Here is a 24114-nt window from a genome sequence, read left to right on the forward strand (position 1 = left end):
AAAAGAACGCCCCCATTATTCCGGACGTAGGCTACTAGCCCACACCGGCGCCGACTAGACGCGCGGAAGAACGCCCAACCAGACTTCACGCCACTGTTCAGGCCTTCACACACCGGCGCCGCAGCGGCGCGGCGCGCATTTTACGCGCGTCAAAAGCACGCCCCTAGCACCAACAGGAGGCGGCGCGACGGCCGCGCTGCAGTATAAAATCAGGAAGTCACCTGTCAACCGCAGCAAAGAGACGGAACGCAATGGGTGAGTAGCCTATTGTAGCCTAGTTTATTTATTTTTCATCTTTTTGGCTGAATAATTTGAAAAATGTATAATCTGCGCAGTGAAAGTATGTTTTCAAGCATCAGATCAACTTAGTTTGTAGGGCACTTCATCGTTTCACTGTCATTTCTTATTTATTTTAAGGCCTCCACACACCGGCGCCGCAGCGGTGCGTCAAAAACTCCGCCCCCATTATTCCGGGTGTACTAGCCCACACCGGCGCCGACTACCTGCGCGGCAGCGTTCCGCGCCGCGCCGCCCAACTACTCTTCGAGCCAATGGCCATTTCTCAATTCCTAGCACGCGTACTACGGACTCGATGACTTGCAAGCACGTACTTGGCAAGTCCGTACTTCAAGCACAGACTTGCGAGCACGCGAGTACGTACCTGCAATTGGAACAGCAGCGGACTCGATGACGTCACCACCTCTGCTCGTCCGTTAACTGTACTACGGCCTCATTTAGGCATATACTGAACAATATAAACAAATGATATGAAACAAAATCCCAGCCTCTTTCATTTTCAAATAGTATGTAAATATTCTGAATGAATAATAATTGAAAAGATATGCGTGTCCTGTCATGTGTATAAGCTATACACACACGACTTTATATATATATATTTATATATTATTATTATTATTATATTATATATTACATAAATATATATATAAGTTAACAGTAACTTAAGCTACAGTTGTGCGTCTTCTCCATATTGTCCGCCATCGTACTGCTGCGAGTGCGAAATGCATCCTGGGATTGCAAGCACACACGGGCTGTTTCCCAAAGTGAAGGCTGCAGCCTTGCTAGGACGCGTCCTTGCTAGTCGCGTCCTATGGAGATGAGACTAGAGTGCTAGCTCGAGTGCTTCCTAGCGTTTGTAACGTCGGACTTTGGGAACGACTTGGTAGTGTGGAAGCGCTTCCGCTTCCGCTTTTTAATACTGCGTGTCCGCTTGTAAACACATGTGCGCTTATGAATAAAACATGGCAGCAATCAAGCTGATCGATATTTATTTGACTTTTGTCTGTTATGAATGCGGTCATGTCTCATTCGCATGGAGCCTCTTTGGGGAAGTCACAAAAGCTTTGTTGTGGTTGATCGAATTGTCTTTATTAAAAGGAAAATCCATTCAATTTTTATAAAACTAAGTGAAATTGTCTGAGAACTTAATTCATGCATCACATTTACAGTACGGTTGATTACTATTATGCAGGGGGGAAAAGACAAAGAAAGAGATGATAAACGTGTATTTATTTGGATATATTATTTAACTGATCTGATTCATTCATTCATATATGCCTACAATCTACCAGTGCTTTGAACACATAAGTATATCATATAAAATACAATTAAATACCTCATCCTCATCCTCATCGTCATCCGCTTATCCGGGGTCGGGTCGCGGGGGGAGCAGCTCAAGCAGGGGGCCCCAGACTTCCCTTTCCCGGGCCACATTGACCAGCTCTGACGGGGGGATCCCGAGGCGTTCCCAGGCCAGTGTTGAGATATAATCTCTCCACCTAGTCCTGGGTCTTCCCCGAGGTCTCCTCCCCACTGGACGTGCCTGAAACACCTCCCAAGGAAGGCGCCCAGTGGGCATCCTTACCAGATGCCCGAACCACCTCAGCTGACTCCTTTCTAAGTAAAGGAGCAGCGGCTCTAATCCGAGTTCCTCACGGATGGCTGAGCTTCTCACCCTATCCCTAAGGGAGACGCCAGCCACCCTTCTGAGAAAACTCATCTCGGCCGCTTGTACCCGCGATCTCGTCCTTTCGGTCATCACCCAGCCCTCATGACCATAGGTGAGGATAGGAACGAAGATCGACCGGTAGATCGAGAGCTTTGCCTTGCGGCTCAGCTCTCTTTTCGTTACAACGGTGCGGTAAAGCGAACGCAATACCGCCCCCGCTGCTCCGATTCTCCGGCCAATCTCACGCTCCATAGTACCCTCACTCGCGAACAAGACCCCGAGGTACTTGAACTCCTTCACTTGGGCTAAGGACTCATTTCCTACCCGGAGTAAGCAATCCACCGGTTTCCTGCTAAGAGTCATGGCCTCACATTTAGCGGTGCTGATCCTCATCCCAGCCGATTCACACTCGGCCGCCAGCCGATCAAGTGAGTGCTGAAGGTCACAGGCCGATGATCCAATGAGGACCACATCATCTGCAAAAAGCAGTGACGAGATCCTCAGACCACCGAACTGCAACCCCTCCCCACCATGACTACGCCTCGATATCCTGTCCATGTATATCACAAACAGGATTGGTGACAAGGCGCAGCCCTGGCGGAGACCAGCACCCACTGAGAACGAAACTGACTGGCTGCCGAGAACACGAACACAGCTCTCGCTTTGGGAGTACAAAGATTGGATGGCCCTGAGGATAGACCCCCTTACCCCATACTCCCGCAGCACCTCCCACAGTTTCTCCCGGGGGACCCGGTCATACGCCTTCTCCAGATCCACAAAACACATGTAGACCGGATGGGCATACTCCCAGGCCCCCTCCAGGATCCTTGCGAGAGTGAAGAGCTGGTCCGTAGTTCCACGTCCGGGGCGAAAACCGCATTGTTCCTCTTCAATCTGAGGTTCGACGATCGGCCGAACCCTCCTTTCCAGCACCTTGGAGTAGACTTTACCAGGGAGGCTGAGAAGTGTGATACCCCGGTAATTGGCACACACTCTCTGGTCCCCCTTTTTGAACAGGGGAACCACCACCCCGGTTTGCCACTCCTTTGGCACTGTACCCGACTCCCACGCGATGTTGAATAGGCGTGTCAACCATGACAGCCCCTCAACACCCAGAGCCTTTAGCATTTCTGGCTGGATCTCATCAATCCCTGGGGCTTTGCCACTGCGGAGATGTTTGACTACCTCAGTGACCTCCACCAGGGAAATTGACGACGAAACACCATCAACCTCGAGCTCTGCCTCCAACATAGAGGGCGTGTTATTCGGATTCAGGAGTTCCTCAAAGTGTTCCTTCCAACGTCCGACGACCTCCTCAGTTGAGGTCAACAGAGTCCCATCCTTACTGTACACAGCTTGGATGGTTCCCCGTTTCCCCCTCCTGTGGTGCCGGATAGTCTTCCAGAAACACTTTGGTGCCGACCGAAAGTCCTTCTCCATGGCCTCTCCGAACTTCTCCCACACTCGCTGCTTAGCCTCCGACACGGCAGCCGCTGCAGCCCTTCGAGCCTGTCGGTACCCTGCAACCGAGTCAGGAGTCCTCCAGGATATCATATCCCGGAAGGCCTCCTTCTTCAGTCGGACGGCTTCCCTGACCACCGTAGTCCACCACGGTGTCCGAGGGTTACCGCCCCTTGAGGAGCCTAAGACCCTGAGGCCACAGCTAGCCACCGCAGCTTCAGCAATGGAGGCTTTGAACACCGCCCACTCCGGCTCAATGCCCCCAACCTCCACAGGAATGCCAGAAAAGCTCCGCCGGAGGTGTGAGTTGAAGATACCTAGGACGGGGGCCTCCTCCAGACGTTCCCAGTTCACCCGCACTACTCGTTTGGGCTTACCAGGTCTATCCGGAAATTTCCCCCATTCCCTGATCCAACTCACAACCAGATGGTGGTCGGTTGACAGTTCCGCCCCTCTCTTTACCCGAGTGTCCAAAACATGCGGCCTCAGATCAGATGACACGATCACGAAATCGATCATCGATCTTCGGCCTAGGGTACTCTGGTACCAGGTACACTTATGAGCACCCTTATGTTCGAACATGGTGTTTGTTATGGATAATCCATGACTAGCACAGAAGTCCAATAACAAACGACCGCTCGGGTTTAGATCAGGGAGGCCGTTCCTCCCCACCACGCCTCTCCAGGTGTCTCCATCGTTGCCCACGTGGGCGTTGAAGTCTCCCAGCAGAACTACGGAGTCCCCTACTGGAGCCCCATACAGGACTCCATTCAGGGTCTCCAAGAAGGCCGAGTACTCTGAGCTGCTGTTTGGTGCATACGCACAAACAACAGTCAGAGTTTTCCCCCCTACAACCCTTAGGCGCAGGGAGGCGACCCTCTCGTCTACCGGGGTGAACTCCAACACCGCGGCGCTCAGCCGGGGATTTATGAGTATCCCCACACCCGCCCGGCGCCTCACGCCCTTGGCAACTCCGGAGAAGAATAGAGTCCAACCCTTATCCAGGAGTACGGTACCAGAGCTGAGACTGTGCGTGGAGGTAAGCCCCACCAGATCTAACTGATAGCGCTCCACCTCCCTCACAAGCTCCGGTTCCTTTCCCCACAGCGAGGTGACGTTCCACGTCCCCAGAGCCAGCTTCTGCCGCCCGGGTCTGGTCCGTCGAGACCCCTGACCTTCGCTGCCACCCATGTGGCTGCGCACCCGACCCCAACGGGTCTTCCCACAGGTGGTGGGCCCATGGGATGAAGAGAGGGGGGGTGCCACGTAGTTTGTTCGGGCTGTGCCCGACCGGGCTCCGTGGCAAACCCGGCCACCAGGCGCTCGCCATCGAGCCCTCCGTCTGGGCCTAGCTCCAGACGGGGGCCCCGGGCTTCCTCCGGGCCGGGTCACATCTCCTCTTTTTTCGTTCGTCATTGGAGTTTTGTGAACCATTCTTAGTCTGGCCCCTCACCTGAGACCACTCTGCCATGAGAGACCCTACCAGGAGCACAAGGCTCCAGACAACACAGCTCTCAGGTTCACAGGGACACGCAAACCTCTCCACCACGATAAGGTGACGGTTCCAGGAGAGGCACAATTAAATACGTTCATTAAAAATTACAAACATTGCAAATGATCGGTTGTGCATTAATTTTACAACATTGGATAGTGGCACTATCCCTTCCACCGGTAAACAAATGTTTGTGCGCCACCCTAAGGCGCACAAAAGCCTCCGTTTGCTGGGCTGACCCTAAAAAAAACGATTCAACACAAACATAAATAGGTATACATAAATAATGTAATCTAGTGAGAGAGTAAATTGACATTGGTGACAGTGGTGTTTAACACCAGCTACGTCCATGCAAAATATAGCAACGTATCATTAAGTTGCAAAAACGTTTGAAAAGTGGCACAGGTCTTTAGGCTTGATTATTTGCATTAACATGATGAATCTATAAAAAGCAATACGGCACAAAATATTTCTGAAAACTAATATAACTTCACTTCGTTTGAACGTGTACTGCTCTGCCATTTTCAAGAACCCGCCCAGTGAACGCAGAGGATTGTGGGTAGTTTTGGCTCGTCTAGGATGCAGCGATGCATCCTTGAAAAATCTCGGAATTCTCAAAAACAAAAGACGCAAAAATGGCGCGACTTTCGAGTGTCCTCAACATTGGAACAGTGCTTGTCGGCGTTCTATGACGTAGCGTCCTTAAAAGGGCGGCCGTTGAGCATGCTTCCTTGACATTGGGAAACAGCCACGAGCCACCTCCGATGCATGCTCGGTGAAACGGCGAGATCGAGCACGCATCAAGAACACTTCCGGGTTTTACGACAGTACTCGCTTGATGCGTGCTTCGAATTGGAACAGTGCTCGGGCAACGACTGATGACGTTTCACGAGTCCACGAGCACACGAGCACGCACAAGTACGCGAATTGAGAAACGGGCTGTTTCCCAAAGTGAAGGCTGCAGCCTTGCTAGGACGCGTCCTTGCTAGTCGCGTCCTATGGAGATGAGACTAGAGTGCTAGATCGAGTGCTTCCTAGCGTTTGTAACGTCGGACTTTGGGAACGACTTGGTAGTGTGGAAGCGCTTCCGCTTCCGCTTTTTAATACTGCGTGTCCGCTTGTAAACACATGTGCGCTTATGAATAAAACATGGCAGCAATCAAGCTGATCGATATTTATTTGACTTTTGTCTGTTATGAATGCGGTCATGTCTCCTTCGCATGGAGCCTCTTTGGGGAAGTCACAAAAGCTTTGTTGTGGTTGATCGAATTGTCTTTATTAAAAGGAAAATCCATTCAATTTTTATAAAACTAAGTGAAATTGTCTGAGAACTTAATTCATGCATCACATTTACAGTACGGTTGATTACTATTATGCAGGGGGGAAAAGACAAAGAAAGAGATGATAAACGTGTATTTATTTGGATATATTATTTAACTGATCTGATTCATTCATTCATATATATATGCCTACAATCTACCAGTGCTTTGAACACATAAGTATATCATATAAAATACAATTAAATACGTTCATTAAAAATTACAAACATTGCAAATGATCGGTTGTGCATTAATTGTACAACATTGGATAGTGGCACTATCCCTTCCACCGGTAAACAAATGTTTGTGCGCCAGGCGCACAAAAGCCTCCGTTTGCTGGGCTGACCCTAAGAAAAACGATTCAACACAACCATAAATAGGTATCCATAAATAATGTAATCTTGTGAGCGAGTAAATTGACATTGGTGACAGTGGTGTTTAACACCAGCTACGTCCATGCAAAATATAGCAACGTATCATTAAGTTGCAAAAACGTTTGAAAAGTGGCACAGGTCTTTAGGCTTGATTATTTGCATTAACATGATGAATCTATAAAAAGCAATACGGCACAAAATATTTCTGAAAACTAATATAACTTCACTTCGTTTGAACGTGTACTGCTCTGCCATTTTCAAGAACCCGCCCAGTGAACGCAGAGGATTGTGGGTAGTTTTGGCTCGTCTAGGATGCAGCGATGCATCCTTGAAAAATCTCGGAATTCTCAAAAACAAAGGACGCAAAAATGGCGCGGCTTTCGAGTGTCCTCAACATTGGAACAGTGCTTGTCGGCGTTCTATGACGTAGCGTCCTTAAAAGGGCGGCCGTTGAGCATGCTTCCTTGACATTGGGAAACAGCCACGGCCATTGGCTCGAAGACCAGTTGGGCGGCGCGTCGCGGAACCCTGCCGCGCAGCTAGTCGGCGACGGTGTGGGCTAGGCTAGTACATCCGGAATAATGGGGGCGGAGTTTTTGACGCGCCGCTGCGGCGTCGGTGTGTGAAGGCCTTTCAATTCCCTAGTGTCTCCGCCCCTGAAAAAGCACATGGTACATCCCGGCTTGATACAAAGGTCCTGTACATATGGAGATTGTTGATGCACTTTACACAATGCAAAAGGAATGAGCAATGAAAGTAAATAAAGTGTGTAAAGTCAGGGACGTGCACAGGAATTTTGAGGGGCAGTTGCTCTGACCTGAAAAAAGGGCACCCCCCCCCATGCAGCTATTTAACCCTGTACTTTCTAGCATGGTCCTCTCATATATGGTGATCAGCACTTAGGCCTACCTGCCCTATGTGCCTCCTCCTGGTCCACATTTTCCGAGTGTCTGGAGGCTTGTGGCTGCTCCTCATCTTAAATGTAATGTAATTATGAAAAATTGCCATTAGTAGGCTAAAATATGAGTCTGATTAATTTATCAATTAACCTACACAGTATAATTTTTTTATCACCATGCAAAGTCTCTGTCCCACCTGCTGTTTGGCTTTTTCGTAGCCAACCCTGTAGTGATGTGCTCCTCTTTGCTGCCTCCTTTAGTTGTCTCTCTCTCTCCTGAATCCTCCTCTTTTCACTGGGCATTTCGGCTTCACTTAACAATAACAAGCAATACCCAAAATAGTGATAAGATTTAGGCATGAACCATTTTGAATGAAAGAATTCATGTGATGCATTACTTCCATCATTTATTCTTCTTGTTAAAACGAAATGTTAGAAACTAACTATCAGCAGACATGTAGCTTAGTTTGCCTACCAAAAAACAATGTGTAGACTAGTGATAACGGGCTGCTTGTCTGCAAGCTAGCTAGCTGTCTGATTATTTAGGCTAAACGTTACGTGGCAAACTGAGCCTGGATTTATGAAGATTGTAATTCATTTCATAAAACATGATGATGATTGTTTGTTTGTTATACATCTCAAATTCACCTTTTCCGACAACATCAAGGTAGTCGTCTCACAGGTGCCGGTGTTCCGGTCGCGTGCAGCGCTGCAGCTACGGCAACTCGCCGCCTCCATTCTTTTCAATGAGGGAAGGGCGGCAGAGGGGAGGCGGCAAAAGCGGCTGTTGCCGCGCGGCAGAGTTTGCCCTCCCCCTACTGACTTTTTCACTCTCAGTGCCCGAACGGAATTGAATGAGGCTACGCTTACTTTATGAAATGTTTCGAGTGGCGATTTTTTTTATCTAGGCCTACATGAAATTCTGCATCCATTAAATGATTAAAAATATATATTTTTATTTTTATTTTTTTCCTCGGAAGGGCAACGTGAGTCGAGGAGGGCATATGGGCAGTTGCCCAAGCAACCTGAGCAACCCCCCTGTGCACGTCCCTGTGTAAAGTGTCTAAACCGAACAAAGTGGCCGACAGTAGGCTACATGAAGTAACTATGAATTAATGTGACATTGTAAGCACAAACAGAGGATCATAGGAATCAGGGCCATATGTAGTCATAAAACAACTGGTATGACGTTATGGTAGCCTATGCCGCCTAAAGCACACCGCTGCACTGCAACCGCCCTTATAACCGCCACGCTTCCGGAGGGTTCAGCACGGTGGTGTGAAGGGCCAGGCGTTTTCAAAAGCCGCTGCTGCTGCTACCACTGCTGCCGCGGCAAATCTCCGCCTCCATTCATTTCAATGAGGGAAGGGCGGAAGAGGGGAGGCGGTTACAAAAGCGGCTGTATACCAGGAAGCCGTTGCCGCCCACGTGAACGCGCACAGGTTTTGTCCTACCACTCAGCTTTTGTCCTACCGCTCAGCTTTCCCCGTGTTGAAACTTTCGGCGGCAGCAGCAGCAGCAGCAGCTTTTGAAAACGCCTGGCCCTTCACACCGCCGCGCTGAACCCTTGATGCTTGCACACCGCCGCGCAGCAACTGCCCTTATAACCGCCTCGCTGTCGGAGGGTTCAGCGCGGCGGTGTGAAGGGCCAGGCGTTTTCAAAAGCGGCTGCTGCTGCTGCTGCCACTGCTGCTCCCGCCGGGCTGCTGCCGCCGAAAGTTTCAACACGGGGAAAGCTGAGCGGCAGGACAAAATCTGTGCGCGTTCACGTGGGCGGCAACCGCTTCGTGGTCGAACAGCCGCAATCGTAATCGCCTCCCTCTGCCGCCCTTCCCTCATTGAAATGAATGGAGGTGGCGAGTTTCCGGGCGGCGGTGTGAAACCAGCAGAGTCCACCGCCCAATGCCAATGTCCGGACTCACACAGACTTTAGGCGCAAAATTATTAAGGCTTTAGGGCTGTCCCAATGTTGAATTCCAAAGGGCGTAAGGGTTTGAGTCCACACTTACCGAGCCCTTTCCGTGAGTCTGCATCAGTGCAGACTTGGAAAGAAAACTAAACATTTTCGTGAAGAAGTTTTATGATGCACGTTTTTTTCCAAGGGGAGGATAAAAGCATCAAAATAGATGAAAACCGTTATAAATTTGGGCGTGCGGAAAGTTTCAGTTATGACGATGGGGAGATTGTCGGTCTTGTCCACGCCAGTCGCAGGGAGCGTGACGTCACATACGAGACATGTAGTCTTTCTCATTGGGTTTTCTCTACAGTCTTTAACTGAACAATTGCACAATAAACGGTCAAACTCTTGACATGAAAATGTATAATTTAAATCCACAAACAATATTATGCGTAATCCGGGGCATATAAAGACTGGGACCAGAAGATAATTACTTTTTCTCCATTGAAACCCATAAATATTTTTCGGTCTCATAGGTCTCATAGGCTCTACCGGAAGAGGCGTGACTTCGCCACTCTATGCGCGACCAGATAGGAATTTCTGCCTTTTTTTAGTGAGGCGGTGTCAGATTGGCCGTTTCTCAATTCGCGTACTTGTGCGTGCTCGTGTGCTCGTGGACTCGTGAAACGTCATCAGTCGTTGCCCGAGCACTGTTCCAATTCGAAGCACGCATCAAGCGAGTACTGTCGTAAAACCCGGAAGTGTTCTTGATGCGTGCTCGATCTCGCTGTTTCACCGAGCATGCATCGGAGGTCATAGACATCATATAGGTACGATGGCGGACAATATGGAGAAGACGCACAACTGTAGCTTAAGTTACTCTTAACTTATGTATATATTTATATAATATCTAATATAATAATATAAGATAATACATAAATATATATATATAAAGTCGTGTGTGTATAGCTTATACACATGACACGCATATCTTTTCAATTTTTATTCATTCAGAATATTTACATACTATTTGAAAATGAAAGAGGCTGGGATTTTGTTTTATATCATTTGTTTATATTGTTCAGTAGTATATGCCTAAATGAGGCCGGAGCACAGTTAACGGACGAGCAGAGGTGGTGACGTCATCGAGTCCGCTGCTGTTCCAATTGCAGGTACGTACTCGCGTGCTCGCAAGTCTGTGCTTGAAATACGGACTTGCCAAGTACGTGCTTGCAAGTCATCGAGTCCGTAGTACGCGTGCTAGGAATTGAGAAACGGCCATTGACTCGGCTGCCAGATCGACTCGGGGTCCCTGCGCTTACAGATGACGTATGACACTTGACGTATCGACACAAGCCAACGGACAAAACCCGGAAGGGTTGTTGATCAACGGGGCATGGACATTAAAAGAAAGCTCAATCCGTTTTGGTTTTGATTTCATTGAACACGGCCCGTTCTTTCGCACAAACAAAGCCATTGGAAACACGTCTAAATGCACTGATGAATGCATGTAACCCAGTTCCGGTTAGGGACTCTTATTCTGAAGGAGCAGAACGGAAGTGTCTGCGTGTGGGTCGCTGTTTTGACGCTGTGTTGTGAGCGCTGGAATTAAAGTGGATCGCCCCGTTCAGTGAATGGAGTTAACCGATTCTTCTTTTATATATGACCCAAGTATAGGCAGCAATAAAACGCTCTGTTACACATATATATATATTTCTTATTATAAGTAATTATCACCTACAAAACTAATCCTATATTGATAAAAGCCCCCCCCCCCCCTGCTAACGTTTATTAGCTCACGTTAGCTATCAATCTAAAGCCACAAATATTATCTGATCAATCTTTGTACATTAGATTATTATTCATAGATTAGAAATCAAAAGGAGATCGTTATAAATTTGGGAATAACATGGGAATGAATGAAACGCGTTTACAGGACGTTTACAGGAAGTGCGTCATTATTGCGCATCTAGGACCCCGAGTCGATCTGGCAGTCGAGTCGATCTGGTACCCACACCTGATCATTTGGATCAGCTCACCAACAAGAGCCTGCTTTTTGGCTCCAAAACGGCTCTTCATATTACTACTTATAATTCAGCCAAATGTAACCCGTACTGATTTATGATTAGTATGTGTAGGCCCATAATCCCCTTAATTATTCAATGCATCCTTTATACTGAAGTAGCCCATTGAAAAGTAAAAATTATATTTTCTAACATCAATAAATTGCTGTAGCTGGTTGTTTTCATTGCATTTACAAAAAAAATAAAACTTAAAAATTAGAATTCCCAAACCGGCATGCGTCAGCAACATCTTTGTCAGATCAATTAAGTCCTTAGTCCTCAGGGCTCACATTGTGATTGGGCCCAAGTCGGTAGTATATGAGCCGTTTCTCAATTCCTAGCACGCGTACTACGGACTCGATGACTTGCAAGCACGTACTTGGCAAGTCCGTACTTCAAGCACAAACTTGCGAGCACGCGAGTACGTACCTGCAATTGGAACAGCAGCGGACTCGATCACCACCTCGTCACCACCTCTGCTTGTCCGTTAACTGTGCTACGGCCTCATTTAGGCATATACTACTGAACAATATAAACAAATGATAAAAAACAAAATCCCAGCCTCATTTTCAAATAGTATGTAAATATTCTGAATGAATAAAAATTGAAAAGATATGCGTGTCCTGTCATATGTATAAGCTATACACACACGACTTTATATATATGTATTTATATATTATTATTATTATATTATATATTATATAAATATATATACAAGTTAAGAGTAACTTAAGCTACAGTTGTGCGTCTTCTCCATATTGTCCGCCATCGTACTGCTGCGAGTGCGAAATGCATCCTGGGATTTATAGCGATTGCAAGCACACACGAGCCACCTCCGATGCATGCTCGGTGAAACGGCGAGATCGAGCACGCATCAAGAACACTTCCGGGTTTTACGACAGTACTCGATTGATGCGTGCTTCGAATTGGAATAGTGCTCGGGCAACGACTGATGACGTTTCACGAGTCCACGAGCACACGAGCACGCACAAGTACGCGAATTGAGAAACGGCCATGGTGTAGCAGGGGTGTCAAACTCATTTTAGCTCAGGGGCCACATGGAGGATAATCTATTCCCAAGTGGGCCGGACCGGTAAAAATATGGCATAATTATGTAAAATTAAACATGCTGTGAGCACACCAAACACAGGTTTCCCATTTACTTCCGTGAATAAAAAGGACGATGACCATTTTTCTTGGAAAACTCTGCACTCTGTGTCCACCTTTCGTCTTTTTGACAGAGATATTTTGGGGCAATGAGAGTACCAAAGCGCATAATGTTGAAAGTATAAGGCAGAACGACAAGGTAGCTCCGGGCTAGCTGCACTACCTGTTTATACTTGCTCCCTGCTCAGCCCCGGTATAAAGTTTGCTTGCTTAACATAATTGCTATTGCGACTTCTAGTGGACACATTAAGAACAGCAGTTTCCTTCATTGAAAAATAGCAGATAATTGTACACATTCCAAAGCGACTTCCAGTTACACACAATTGTCCAGTAGTTCAATGTACAACAAATTAATCAGTGCCAGTTAATGCAATCCATGTAATGCTAGGAAGGATTTTTATAAAAAAATAAATAATAATAATCATTTTTTTTCTTTTACTTCACAAAATCATCTCGCGGGCCGGATTAAACCCGTTCGCGGGCCTGATCCGGCCCGCGGGCCGTACGTTTGACACCCCTGCTTAGATGAGGGGAGGAGGCGGTCCACAGGTGCCGGTAGTGAGGCAGTGAGGAGGGAAAGGGAGGAAACGGACCACAGGGGGCTGTAGTGAGGCAGTGAGGAGGTGAAGGGAGGAAGCGGTCCACAGGGGGCGGTAGTGGGGCATGTTGAGAGAGAATCAGGGAGACACTCCATGCTGCAGTGCATCATGGGTAATTCACCGGTAGTTTACTGTGTGCTCCTCCTGTCAGACCTGTATTTCTGTGATGTCGAACAGGAGATTTGACTACCGCTGTGATCCAGACGACAGGTACGGATGAGACCGAAGCCCCGCCGTGATATCGAAACAGGCGGTGGCAGACCGTTGAAGTATGAGTCCTGAACTAACGCCTCACTTGTAGTGTAGGGGCTAGCAGCGAGCTAGGTAGCTCCAGGGTTAGCCTCTCCACTGACAGTCTACGTGTAACCCTGCTAGCTGTTGACAACATTAGCCTTCACTCAGTGGATCTCCAGGTCCAATGGTTCACTTTCTCTTCACAGGGAGAACGGCAAGCTGTCTGCCCGTGAAGAATGGTCTGGTCGTCATTAAACGTAGTCCTATTTAATTTGTATAACTGTTAGGGTAAAGAAGCTTATTAGTTAGCCTGTGTTTTCTCAGTTGCCATTGACTTATTTTGCTTCATTAATTAGTCAGGTTACATTGTGTATCATCACATGGGTGAGGAGCTATCATCCCCATGCTCGCTAAAGCAGATGACTTCTGACTAATGGGTCTGGGACAAAATGTGGTTTAACTAAGCATGGGGACCTATAGATGGACTTCTATAATAGGTCCATGATGGAAACTCTTGGATGGTGAGTGGAGCTGTACTGCAATCTTCAAACAATGACGATTAAATAATAATGACCTGGTACTTCTGGTTGCACATGAGACCCATGACGTTGGTATTTCAGTGTTTGTGCTAGTTGTCACATGACATGTGTTTCAACTACTAGAGGATTGAGTTTGGTGGTTGAGGCTGTACTGGACAGTGCACACATCGTTCATGCCAAGCTTAATCCGATTAAAAACCATAGTTCGACTATGCACCTCAATTGGACAACTGCAATTGTCAGATTATACATGGCGGTGAGTAAATCAATTAATTGGCCGAAGCATGTCATACCCCGGTACGATAGGTGGTGTCGGTCAGCTCGCTAAAAAGAATCGTCGTTCAGAATCGTTTGTTCGTTCGTTCAGTCGAGTTTCCGGTAGCGGTGGATCAAATCATGGAATACACAGTTCTCAGCTGAGTCAGTCAGACTCAGCTCCACCCTCGTTCTCATTCTCAAACGATCGTGGAAGTCGGTCATCAATCAACACAACATTACAACTTTAACCAAACGCAGTGGGATGGGGGGTGTAGTTGATTATTGGATGTTTAACATATCAGCAAGATAATAGACTTGATTTAGCAAAGATGGTGGGGGTCCCGGGTGGAGAACTAATCATGAAAGATCGAGACAGATTGATGAGACATTCAAATGTTTGATTAATCTGGCATGACACAGAAAGTACAAAGACAGCATGCATTTACCATTTCACTGATATTGAATCGTTTTATCGTACGCTTCAGCGACTAGTGGGTCTGGGGAGGAGTCGAGTCTGAGAACGAACGAGACGAACAAGAGAGAAGAATCAGTTTGGTTCGTTCTTGTTAAAGATTCGTTCTTTCGAACTGATTCGGTCGCGAACGACCCATCACTAGTACCCATTTCAACTCGTGTTATGGAGCCACCGACTGACCCCTTAACGTCATCAGCAACAACAAACTCAGGCGGCATTCGAGAAAGATGTTTTCAGTACACAGCTGTCAGTTCACTTCGGGTCCATGTCATTTCTCAGACGCTCCATTGTTCAGACCTCTTGGTCGTATGCAGACTACTCTGGTGGAGCAGCTCCTCCGGCGGCGGAGCAGCTCCTATGGCGGGAGTCTGCATACGGTAACAATTCCTTTCACCTCCAATCTGGACTTCAGAGAGTCGAAGCCAAAGTTCCTTTCCCCCCCAATTCCTTCTCCACCATGGCCGAGATAACCCCGACTACGAGTCCTTAATGTTGTGGAAGAACCAGAGAGATGGAGAACCCGACGTAGTCTTTAAGATTCATAAAACAAGAATATCCCCGTCAGTTCGGCCGCGGTGCAATGAATGAATAAAGACCATAAACATAATGGAAGAAAAAAACATTTATTTTGACAGATGTGCCCGAAGTTATGGTGTGTTCCTGAATCCTTGGACGCCAGCCTTCTGAGTTGCACTTTTGACGTAACTTCCGATCTCGGAGCATTTATATCGTTCCCGTTCGATTTTGTGATTCTGTCATGAAATTGGCTAGTCATTGTTTATTGTTAGCTACATTAGCCTCTTTAGCAAACCAGCTTGAAAACAAACACCACAACTTAACATTGTATTGTACACACAGCAAGACCGTGCAATGCATAAATTGGTGACCGGAATAAAGTAGCAATGTAATCGTGTGTAAGAGCATTTAAAATTGACGTTAAAATGACCAACATGGTACAAATACAAAGAAAATAAATCTCTTCACAGGCGCAGCCATTTTTGTTGAGAGCGTCATCACTGCTCTCGTCTACTCTCAGAATTCCGAGAGATGAAGACAATAAGGGGGCGTGCCTCCGAGAAATGGCGCAAGAAAGCTGGGAGATTTCCCGACTTCCGAATCCCAGGCTTTCCTGAATCCTTGGAAGCCTGGTGTCCGAGGATTCAGGAACACACCATTATGAGAAACCGGATTTGATCCTTACCCTAGTCCTACTAAACTGTATAAATGAATCTTCATAATCCAATCATAGTCGGACTAACCCAATAATTTCATTTTCTTGAATCATGTAAACGCACTGACAGGAGGGTACTACCAACTACTAGGGCTGCTCGATGGAAAAAAAATCATGATCACGATTATTTGGGTCAATATTGAAATCACGATTATTCAAACGATTATTTTTGAGTTTGAAAACATGATGTATTTATTCAGCATGTCTCTCCCAAAAAACACTTTGTAACTGAGAACTTTGAAATTTCGCCTTAAAAAAATACACAAAAGGGTCAAGAAAATGTTCAAACTAAAATAATATACAGATATGTATCCAGCTGTTCTTTCTATAAAACATTTAATTAAAAAATAATCGATTGCCATATAAGTTTTGTGATCTTTTGACGCTAACATCGAAATCGCGATCAAAATTAGATTAATCGCCCAGCCGTACTACCAACCTATCTCCTCAGCTATCCCCTCTCTAGTCGGGCATGTTACAGACCTGTCGGTTGTAATGTAACCAGTCCCAGTCTCTCTCTGTGCCATGTGTCAGATTATTTTGTGTCAATGTGGGAGCATGGTCGGCATGACGATATGGTCATAATTTATCAGTGGATTGAGATGAGAACCATTTGAAGATGTTTCTAGAGAACTCGTGTATACCTAATTAATGACCAAACGGTATACATCGGGTTTGTCTGTCTAATTAGCTGTAATTAGGGCCAGATGATGTCGTTATTACAAAGCCAAGCACAGAGGGCCCTTACTTGGCACCAGTCTGATAACAACAACGTTCTCTGTAACAATATTCACCAAGCATTGATATGGAAATACCAAAAATGTACTCTAACTAGTTCTAAGAGAGCTTTTTTGGTACATCCCTAAAGTTTCATATACTAAGGCGAAGGGCTCCAGGTGACCTAATGTGTCAGGTGTGGACTCAAGGTTTAGCGCAATGCTGAGTGCTGGACACCAGTTTGTATTCCCCTGCGCAGAAAATATTTTTCAGTCTTCAGTTCCTTTTTAATGTTACTATTTTTGGGGGCACTCTTTTTGGGGAATCTGCATTTGTTTCTGTTCCTGTTTCTGTGATCAAATAGCATATGTTGCCTTTCTTCACTGTGTTCTGGTGTTTGTCTAAAGCCTTTAGGTGTTAGGTTTTATTTAATTGATTGATGCAGATTATGAAAACTACCATAATTCCAATACGGGCAGGAAACTGATTAGGATTTTATAGCTATCGCTTTACGTCTGCAGTGTAATTCAAATAAGGGGCTTTTATTGTTAATCTAAACAGGTCACCAATAAAAAACACATTACATAGAGCTAAACATTGGTTATGGTTTGCTTTTAACCTTTAAACTTAACCTTCATTGTAAATTATTTTATATCTCAAATTATTTTTGGTTCCTGTTCGTGTTCCAGGGTTTACAGCCCTTTATGGAGAAAGCTGATCCATACGTTGATCTACGATATGGTGTTTCACAGTTTCCGTCAGCAATGCACTGATGACTGTTGGTATATTTGAAGACTGATGTAGGAAAACCAAAATGGGTCAAGCTCAAAATTAAGTAGAATATATTTTTAGTACGTGACAATGATTTGCTGCCCAGGCTTTTTTGTTCAGTGGCTGATGGTTTAAAGATGGGAGGTGTCTGGAACTGGACGGTGGTGCTTAAGCCCATCATTTCTTAAAGGAGCTTTATGGAATACATTTACATTACTAAATAAAAATTGTGCTACAATGCTCCAGGCCGTATGATTTCCTTTTTAAAAGATATAGAAATGGATAAGAGAAACTGTTTTTATTTACGTTCAACACAGTATGAATGTTCTGCAGCCACTGAGGGACATCATCCAAGTACACAGTTAGGATCTCTGCTGCCTCTCCAGCAGCGGAGATGTGACTTGGCTGGTGCATATGTGACCGTTCCATCTAGGGTCCGCCATGATTTATAATGGTCTGACCGGCCGTGGTCGACGGTCCCGGCAAACAGAACTAAACTGCTTTTAACCCAGAGATGCCTGGGTCCAACCCTTCGTTCTGAAGCCCTCAGCAGAGGGTTATACACCTCAGACACCTCATGAAGACCACCGCAATCTAACTTGTGTGCGTGTGTGCGTGTGTGCGCGTGCGTGCAGCTAGTCTCCTGGAGGAGTTCCGATGCCATGGCGTCCGGCCACGGCTCCTCCACAGCGCCCCACACAGGGGCTGGGGGACGAGACGGGATCTACTGCAAGGAGCGGGACGCCTCCTCGCCGCCACGGCAACACCCAGGCCGATCGCTGCCTGACGTCTGCCCCAAGGAGCCCACCGCCGGTCAGCCAGCACACACACACACACACACACACACACACACACACACACACACACACACACACACACACACACACACACCCCTCAGACCACCCACCTCCAAACCAACCAAACACACACACCCCTCAGACCACCCACCTCCAAACCAACCAAACACACACACCCCTCAGACCACCCACCTCCAAACCAACCAAACACACACATCCCTCAGACCACCCACCTCCAAACCAACCAAACACACACCCCTTAGACCACCCACCTCCAAACCAACCAAACACACACCCCTTAGACCACCCACCTCCAAACCAACCAAACACACACCCCTCAGACCTCAGACCTCCAACCACACGCACACACACACCTCCAACCACACAGGCACACACACACCTCCAACCACACACCTCCAACCACACACCTCCAACCACACACCCACCTCCAACCAACCACGTACCCACCTCCAACCAACCACGCACCCACCTCCAACCAACCACGCACCCACCTCCAACCAACCACGCACACAGCTCCAACCAACCACGCACACAGCTCCAACCAACCACGCACACACCTCCAACCAACCACGCACACACCTCCAACCAACCACGCACACACCTCCAACCAACCACGCACACACGGCTCCTACCAAACACACGCACCTCCGACCACACATGCACCTCCGACCACACACGCCTAACTCCAGACACCGTGTGACCGTGTCCGTCTCTCCGGTCCCAGGCGAGGCACGGGGCCTGCGTGAGGGCCCCTCAGTGGTGTCGGAGCACGGCCGCTGGACGGTGTACAGCTCCAAGGTCAACCTGCCGGCTGCGCTCAACGACCCGCGGTTGGCCAAGCGCGAGTCCGACTTCTTTACCAAGTCCTGGGGCCTGGACTTCGCTGACACAGAGGTCATGCCCTCCTTCTACCTGCCTAACATCAGCAGGGAGGACTTCGGCCCATACCTGCAGGAGACAGCCCAGGTACACGGCACCCTCTGGAACCGAGTCAATAACGTTGCAGAAACATTGGGGTTGTTATGGAAATGATATTCATTTGGATTTTTTACATGATGTTGTTCCAGAGGTTAATGTTAAAGGGGTAGTTCGGAATTTTGGACATAGGGCCTGATTCCCAAGTGAGCATTGGTATTCTATATCACTGGAGACAGTTTTCAACGCATTTCATACAGTCCTTCTAGTTGCAGAGTTCGCTCGTGCTAGGCTAGCGCACGTCAACGGGCAATGCTAACCTGCTATTAAAACAGTCTTACCCACTCCACAGTACACCCGAGGTAAATCAATTATAACGACAGACTATAAATCTAAATGTCTGTTTATAGAATAATGTTAGAAATAAAACCAACCTTGCATTGCATTTTGAGGGAATTGCGGGGTCTCAGCAGCAGTGTTTATATTCCTGTACGTAGGCTATGGCAGCGGCGGACTGATACCTAGGTTACCTGCCGCTGTCATTGCTACAAACGCAGAGTAGGCTACAGTGAACGAAGGAATTCTATAACGCCTCGTTTCCACATACGTACATTCTCGTATGCGATTCAACCGTCTCCGACCGAAAGTCCATTCATTCCTATGTGATTCTCCGTAATGTCCGTTTTTCCTCCGAGACTCCTCCCCTCCGTAGAATTTCTGTCCGGTATGTCCGTAATATACGTTAAAAAAATTGAACTTTCGCCGTCGTTTTACGGAGATACCGTATGAAAGTTTTTATGTTTTTCACAAAACTTGTAGCCTAAGTACCTGGCAGGCCAAACTCCTCGGCGATCTCTTTCCAAGCCTGGTTGGTTTGTTTTTATCTCTGCATATGTCGATCCTCATGTTCCAAAGTACCGGTCTCCTATCCGCTTATCCGGGGTCGGGTCGCGGGGGGAGCAGCTCAAGCAGGGGGCTCCAGACTTCCCTTTCCCGGGCCACATTGACCAACTCTGACGGGGGGATCCCGAGGCGTTCCTAGGCCAGTGTTGAGATATAATCTCTCCACCTAGTCCTGGTTCTTCCCCGAGGTCTCCAGGGAGACGCCAGCCACCCTTCTGAGAAAACTCATCTCGGCCGCTTGTACCCGCGATCTCGTCCTTTCGGTCATCACCCAGCCCTCATGACCATAGGTGAGGATGGGAACGAAGATCGACCGGTAGATCGAGAGCTTTGCATGCGACTCAGCTCTCTTTTCGTTACAACGGTGCGGTAAAGCGAACGCAATACCGCCCCCGCTGCTCCGATTCTCCGGCCAATCTCACGCTCCATAGTACCCTCACTCGCGAACAAGACCCCGAGGCACTTGAACTCCTTCATCTTTTGTCCGTAAATAAAGTAATGCCCGTACGTAAAACACTAGCGACTCCTTCCGTAAATTTACGGAAGCACGGATACGAAAAACATACGTATGTGGAAACGAGGCGTTAGCGTATTCAATTAACAAGATACGCCCACGTTTGGAGGAGTTAGCGATGCATCTGCTTTTGAAGACGATTATGAGGAATTTGTTGTATCCAACGAACCGTACATGTTCGAGCCGGTGTTTTGATGTCCAAGCCAGCAGCAACAAGCCACAGTTGAGTCCTTTCTGGATCTCGCACTGGAAATTGGTGGAAACTTTGTGGTGCCCATCTGTACCGTTTATTTCTACAATTTCTAAAAGCACACTGAACCATCATGTTGCCTAGTTGTTCAATTGCGCTTCTGTCCCACGCTTCTCTGTTTACGTTCTTCTGTCGTGATTCGGTTACAAACCTAACCAGCGCATAGTAGAATTCCGCTTCTGCTGAGAAAGTAGTCCCTCGATGATTCATGCGATGCAAGGTTAGTTTTATTTCTAACATTATTCTATCAACACAGACATTTAAATCTATAGTCTGGCGTTATAATTGATTTACCTCGGGTGTACTGTGGAGTGGGTAAGACTGTTTTTAATAGCAGGCTAGCATTGCCCGTTGTCGTGCGCTAGCCTAGCACGAGCGAACTCTGCAACTAGAAGGACTGAATGAAATGTGTTGAAAACTGTCTCCAGTGATATAGAATACCAATGCTCACTTGGGAATCAGGCCCTATGTCCAAAATTCCGAACTACCCCTTTAAGGGAAGACAAATGGTGGTGATCCCCATTATGATGGTAATAACAGTCCACATGCTGCAGTTGGCAAACCTTCTTATGTACGGTTCTGGAGACTCCTGTGAGCCTGATCAGGGTCCCATAGAAACCTTCACCTCCAGAACACACCTGGATGCCCTGTTTGATCTCAGTCTGTGTTTCCTTCATAGCCGGCCCACTACGCGTTTCATAACGGATCCGGGGAGAACCCCGATGATGTCGTGTTTCATAACAGACCAGGGATGAACCCCTGTTTTATCGTGTTTCATAACGGACCCGGGGTGAACCCCTGTGTTATCGTGTTTCATAACGGACCCGTGGTGAACACTGATGTTAGCGTGTTTCATAACGGACCCGGGGTCAACCCCGATGTTCTTGTGTGTTCGCAGAGGGAGAGGATCCACGAGCGCTGCAAGGCGATCTGTCCCAACAAAGATGGAGTGGAGGCCGTCTCCAGTATCAACCAGAACAACGGTATACATCATTTAATACTGGTCGCCATGGCAGCGACTCTGGTACAGGCATAACGCCACTAAAATTAATGACTCAACCAGGCACACCTTAACGAGATCTGCTCTCTTAAATGTTCCCAATGACCCTTCTTCCATGGTCTGACCGGCCAGGTGTCCCTCATCAGGCTGATTATGGTCTGCTGCTTTATATACCTGGGCTCGGAGCACCTGCTCTGCATACGATTGTTACCAAGTCATTAGTTAACACACGGCCAGTGTTGGGAAGGATACTTTTAAAATGTATCCAGTTACAGAATACGTGCCCAAAAATGTAACATGTAACGTATTCCGTTACATCACTCTGAGTATTGTATTCTGAATACTTGGATTACTTCCACATTGAATTGCATTTTAAAAGTGTAGGAATGCGGCATCAAATCCTGCTACCTAAACAGGCCTAATCTGGGTTGTTCTTCTTTTCAAACAGAGTCTCTGTGAAAGTGCACTATATTCTATAATTGGCTGTAGAGGAACAAAGACTATAAGGGTATGTTTATGCGAAAGATATTTGCTATTACATAAAAAAAAAAGATCCCTGCGCTAAATTGCCTATAAAATCACCTTGAAATAAAAAGTGTCTATGAAAGTAAATACGATTGTATTTACTTTTAATCATGGATATCAAGCGGGCTTCACTCGTTGTGAAATTGATTTGTTTCATACAGTTGTGGACCGGTTGAACTCTTCTCCCTCATCCTGGTGCTGAATGTGTTAAATGCATCAGCATTTTTATGTGTGTTTTCCAGCATACATTTTATGTGGGTGTCATTTTCACCCGGCGGTCCGACAATGTGCTGCTAGTCTTGAAGTTACCGCTAATCAAACAATAATTCCCATAATGCACGCAGCTGAGCGGGTGCCTGTTACTTCCAAACCCCGTACTCAGTGGTGGGTAGTACCGTGTTACAAGTAACGCAAATGAGTAAAAAATTACTTATACAAGTACTTTTCACCATCCCTTTTTAAGTCTGTAGTTTACTTTTACTCTAGTAAATATTTGATTTACAGTCCTACTCTTTACTCAATTGCATTTTCCATTGTGCCTTCATTAAAATTAGTATTTTGATAAACACATTATCTTCGTTGACTGTAATACAAGCATACACGTCGTGGATGCAGACGCGCAGGAAGATATTTTCGGCAGTGGGTGCGGGATTACGGTCCACGTAGAGTTTATATAATTCTAAAGATACTACTGTCTTTTATGCGTAGGCTGGACCGCAATCGCGTGAAGACAAATCTGATTGGCTAATCAGCTAACCAAGCCAGCCTGGTTAGTGTTTAATTGGTTGTGTACCTACAAAACTTGCTTTGCACAGAGCAGAAATTAATTTAGGTTTTTAGTGTAAATTTGTTTGAAATTTAATTACATTTTTTGTTTATGTTTAATGAACAATACACACAATGAAGCAACTTGTGAAGAAATGTTTTAAGCGTGCATCTCTTTCTCTCTCACTCACTCACACACGTTATGTCTTTTTCACTGATACAAGCACTCAAATACAAAAATGTAAAATAACTTGTAATTTGAGCAACTTTATAACAAAGTACTTTTTTACTCTTACTCAAGTAGGTTTTCAAATTGGAATATTTACTTTTACTCAAGTAGATTTCGAAGAAAGTAATTGTACTTTTACTTGAGTATAGATTTTCAGTACTCTACCCACCATTAGGGATGGGAATTGATAAGAATTTCACGATTCCGATTCTGCTTATCGATCCGATTCCTTATCGATTCTCTTATCGATTCTCATTGGGTGAGAAAATAAGTATAAATGTGTTTGTTTGTATTAAATCTCTTTAATATCTGATCAGAAGTGCTTCTAGTATTAGGAAATTTTACATTTTCAAATCAATTGGTCTAGACGAAAAAATATATAAAAATATATGCCATCATTATGTGCCATACAACTAAAAACACAGACTGAAAACAGCTAAGTAAGAGCTTGTGCCTTTTGGAATGCTAACAGTGCTCATTTGCATTCAACTTGTAACAAAATTCAACTGACATAAACAAAATGAAGCATTGATTAGACAGATTTATTAGATGGGCCTACCTATTAAACCGTTGGAACACACAAGACCGGAAACCATAGCAATGCCGGTAAACAAATCCCGAGAAGCCCAATCCCTATGAGAGCTCCCCGCGCTACGGCCATCCGGAGGCGACAGAGCTGTTGGCCGTGATATTATATATACAATTATAATATATTATATACTATTATATATAGA

The 24114-nt window shown here is 46.3% G+C and overlaps 1 protein-coding gene across 2 annotated transcripts in view; it reads left to right on the forward strand.

The window, feature by feature from the left end:
* Positions 1-13291: 13291 nt before the first annotated feature.
* vps54 (VPS54 subunit of GARP complex) overlaps positions 13292-24114 on the forward strand; it is a 59417-nt gene continuing 48594 nt past the window's right edge. Inside the window, exons 1-4 of one of the 2 annotated variants that reach the window (XM_060046099.1) lie at positions 13292-13446; positions 18097-18274; positions 19004-19245; positions 21760-21844. In XM_060046099.1, coding sequence (XP_059902082.1) covers positions 18124-18274; positions 19004-19245; positions 21760-21844 — 478 coding nt within the window. In that variant the 5' untranslated portion in view covers positions 13292-13446; positions 18097-18123. The remainder of the gene's footprint in view (positions 13447-18096; positions 18275-19003; positions 19246-21759; positions 21845-24114) is intronic. The other variant, XM_060046098.1, reaches the window with a different exon arrangement.

The sequence above is a fragment of the Gadus macrocephalus genome, chromosome 3 (genome assembly GCF_031168955.1).
Source record: "Gadus macrocephalus chromosome 3, ASM3116895v1".
Taxonomy (NCBI): domain Eukaryota; kingdom Metazoa; phylum Chordata; class Actinopteri; order Gadiformes; family Gadidae; genus Gadus; species Gadus macrocephalus.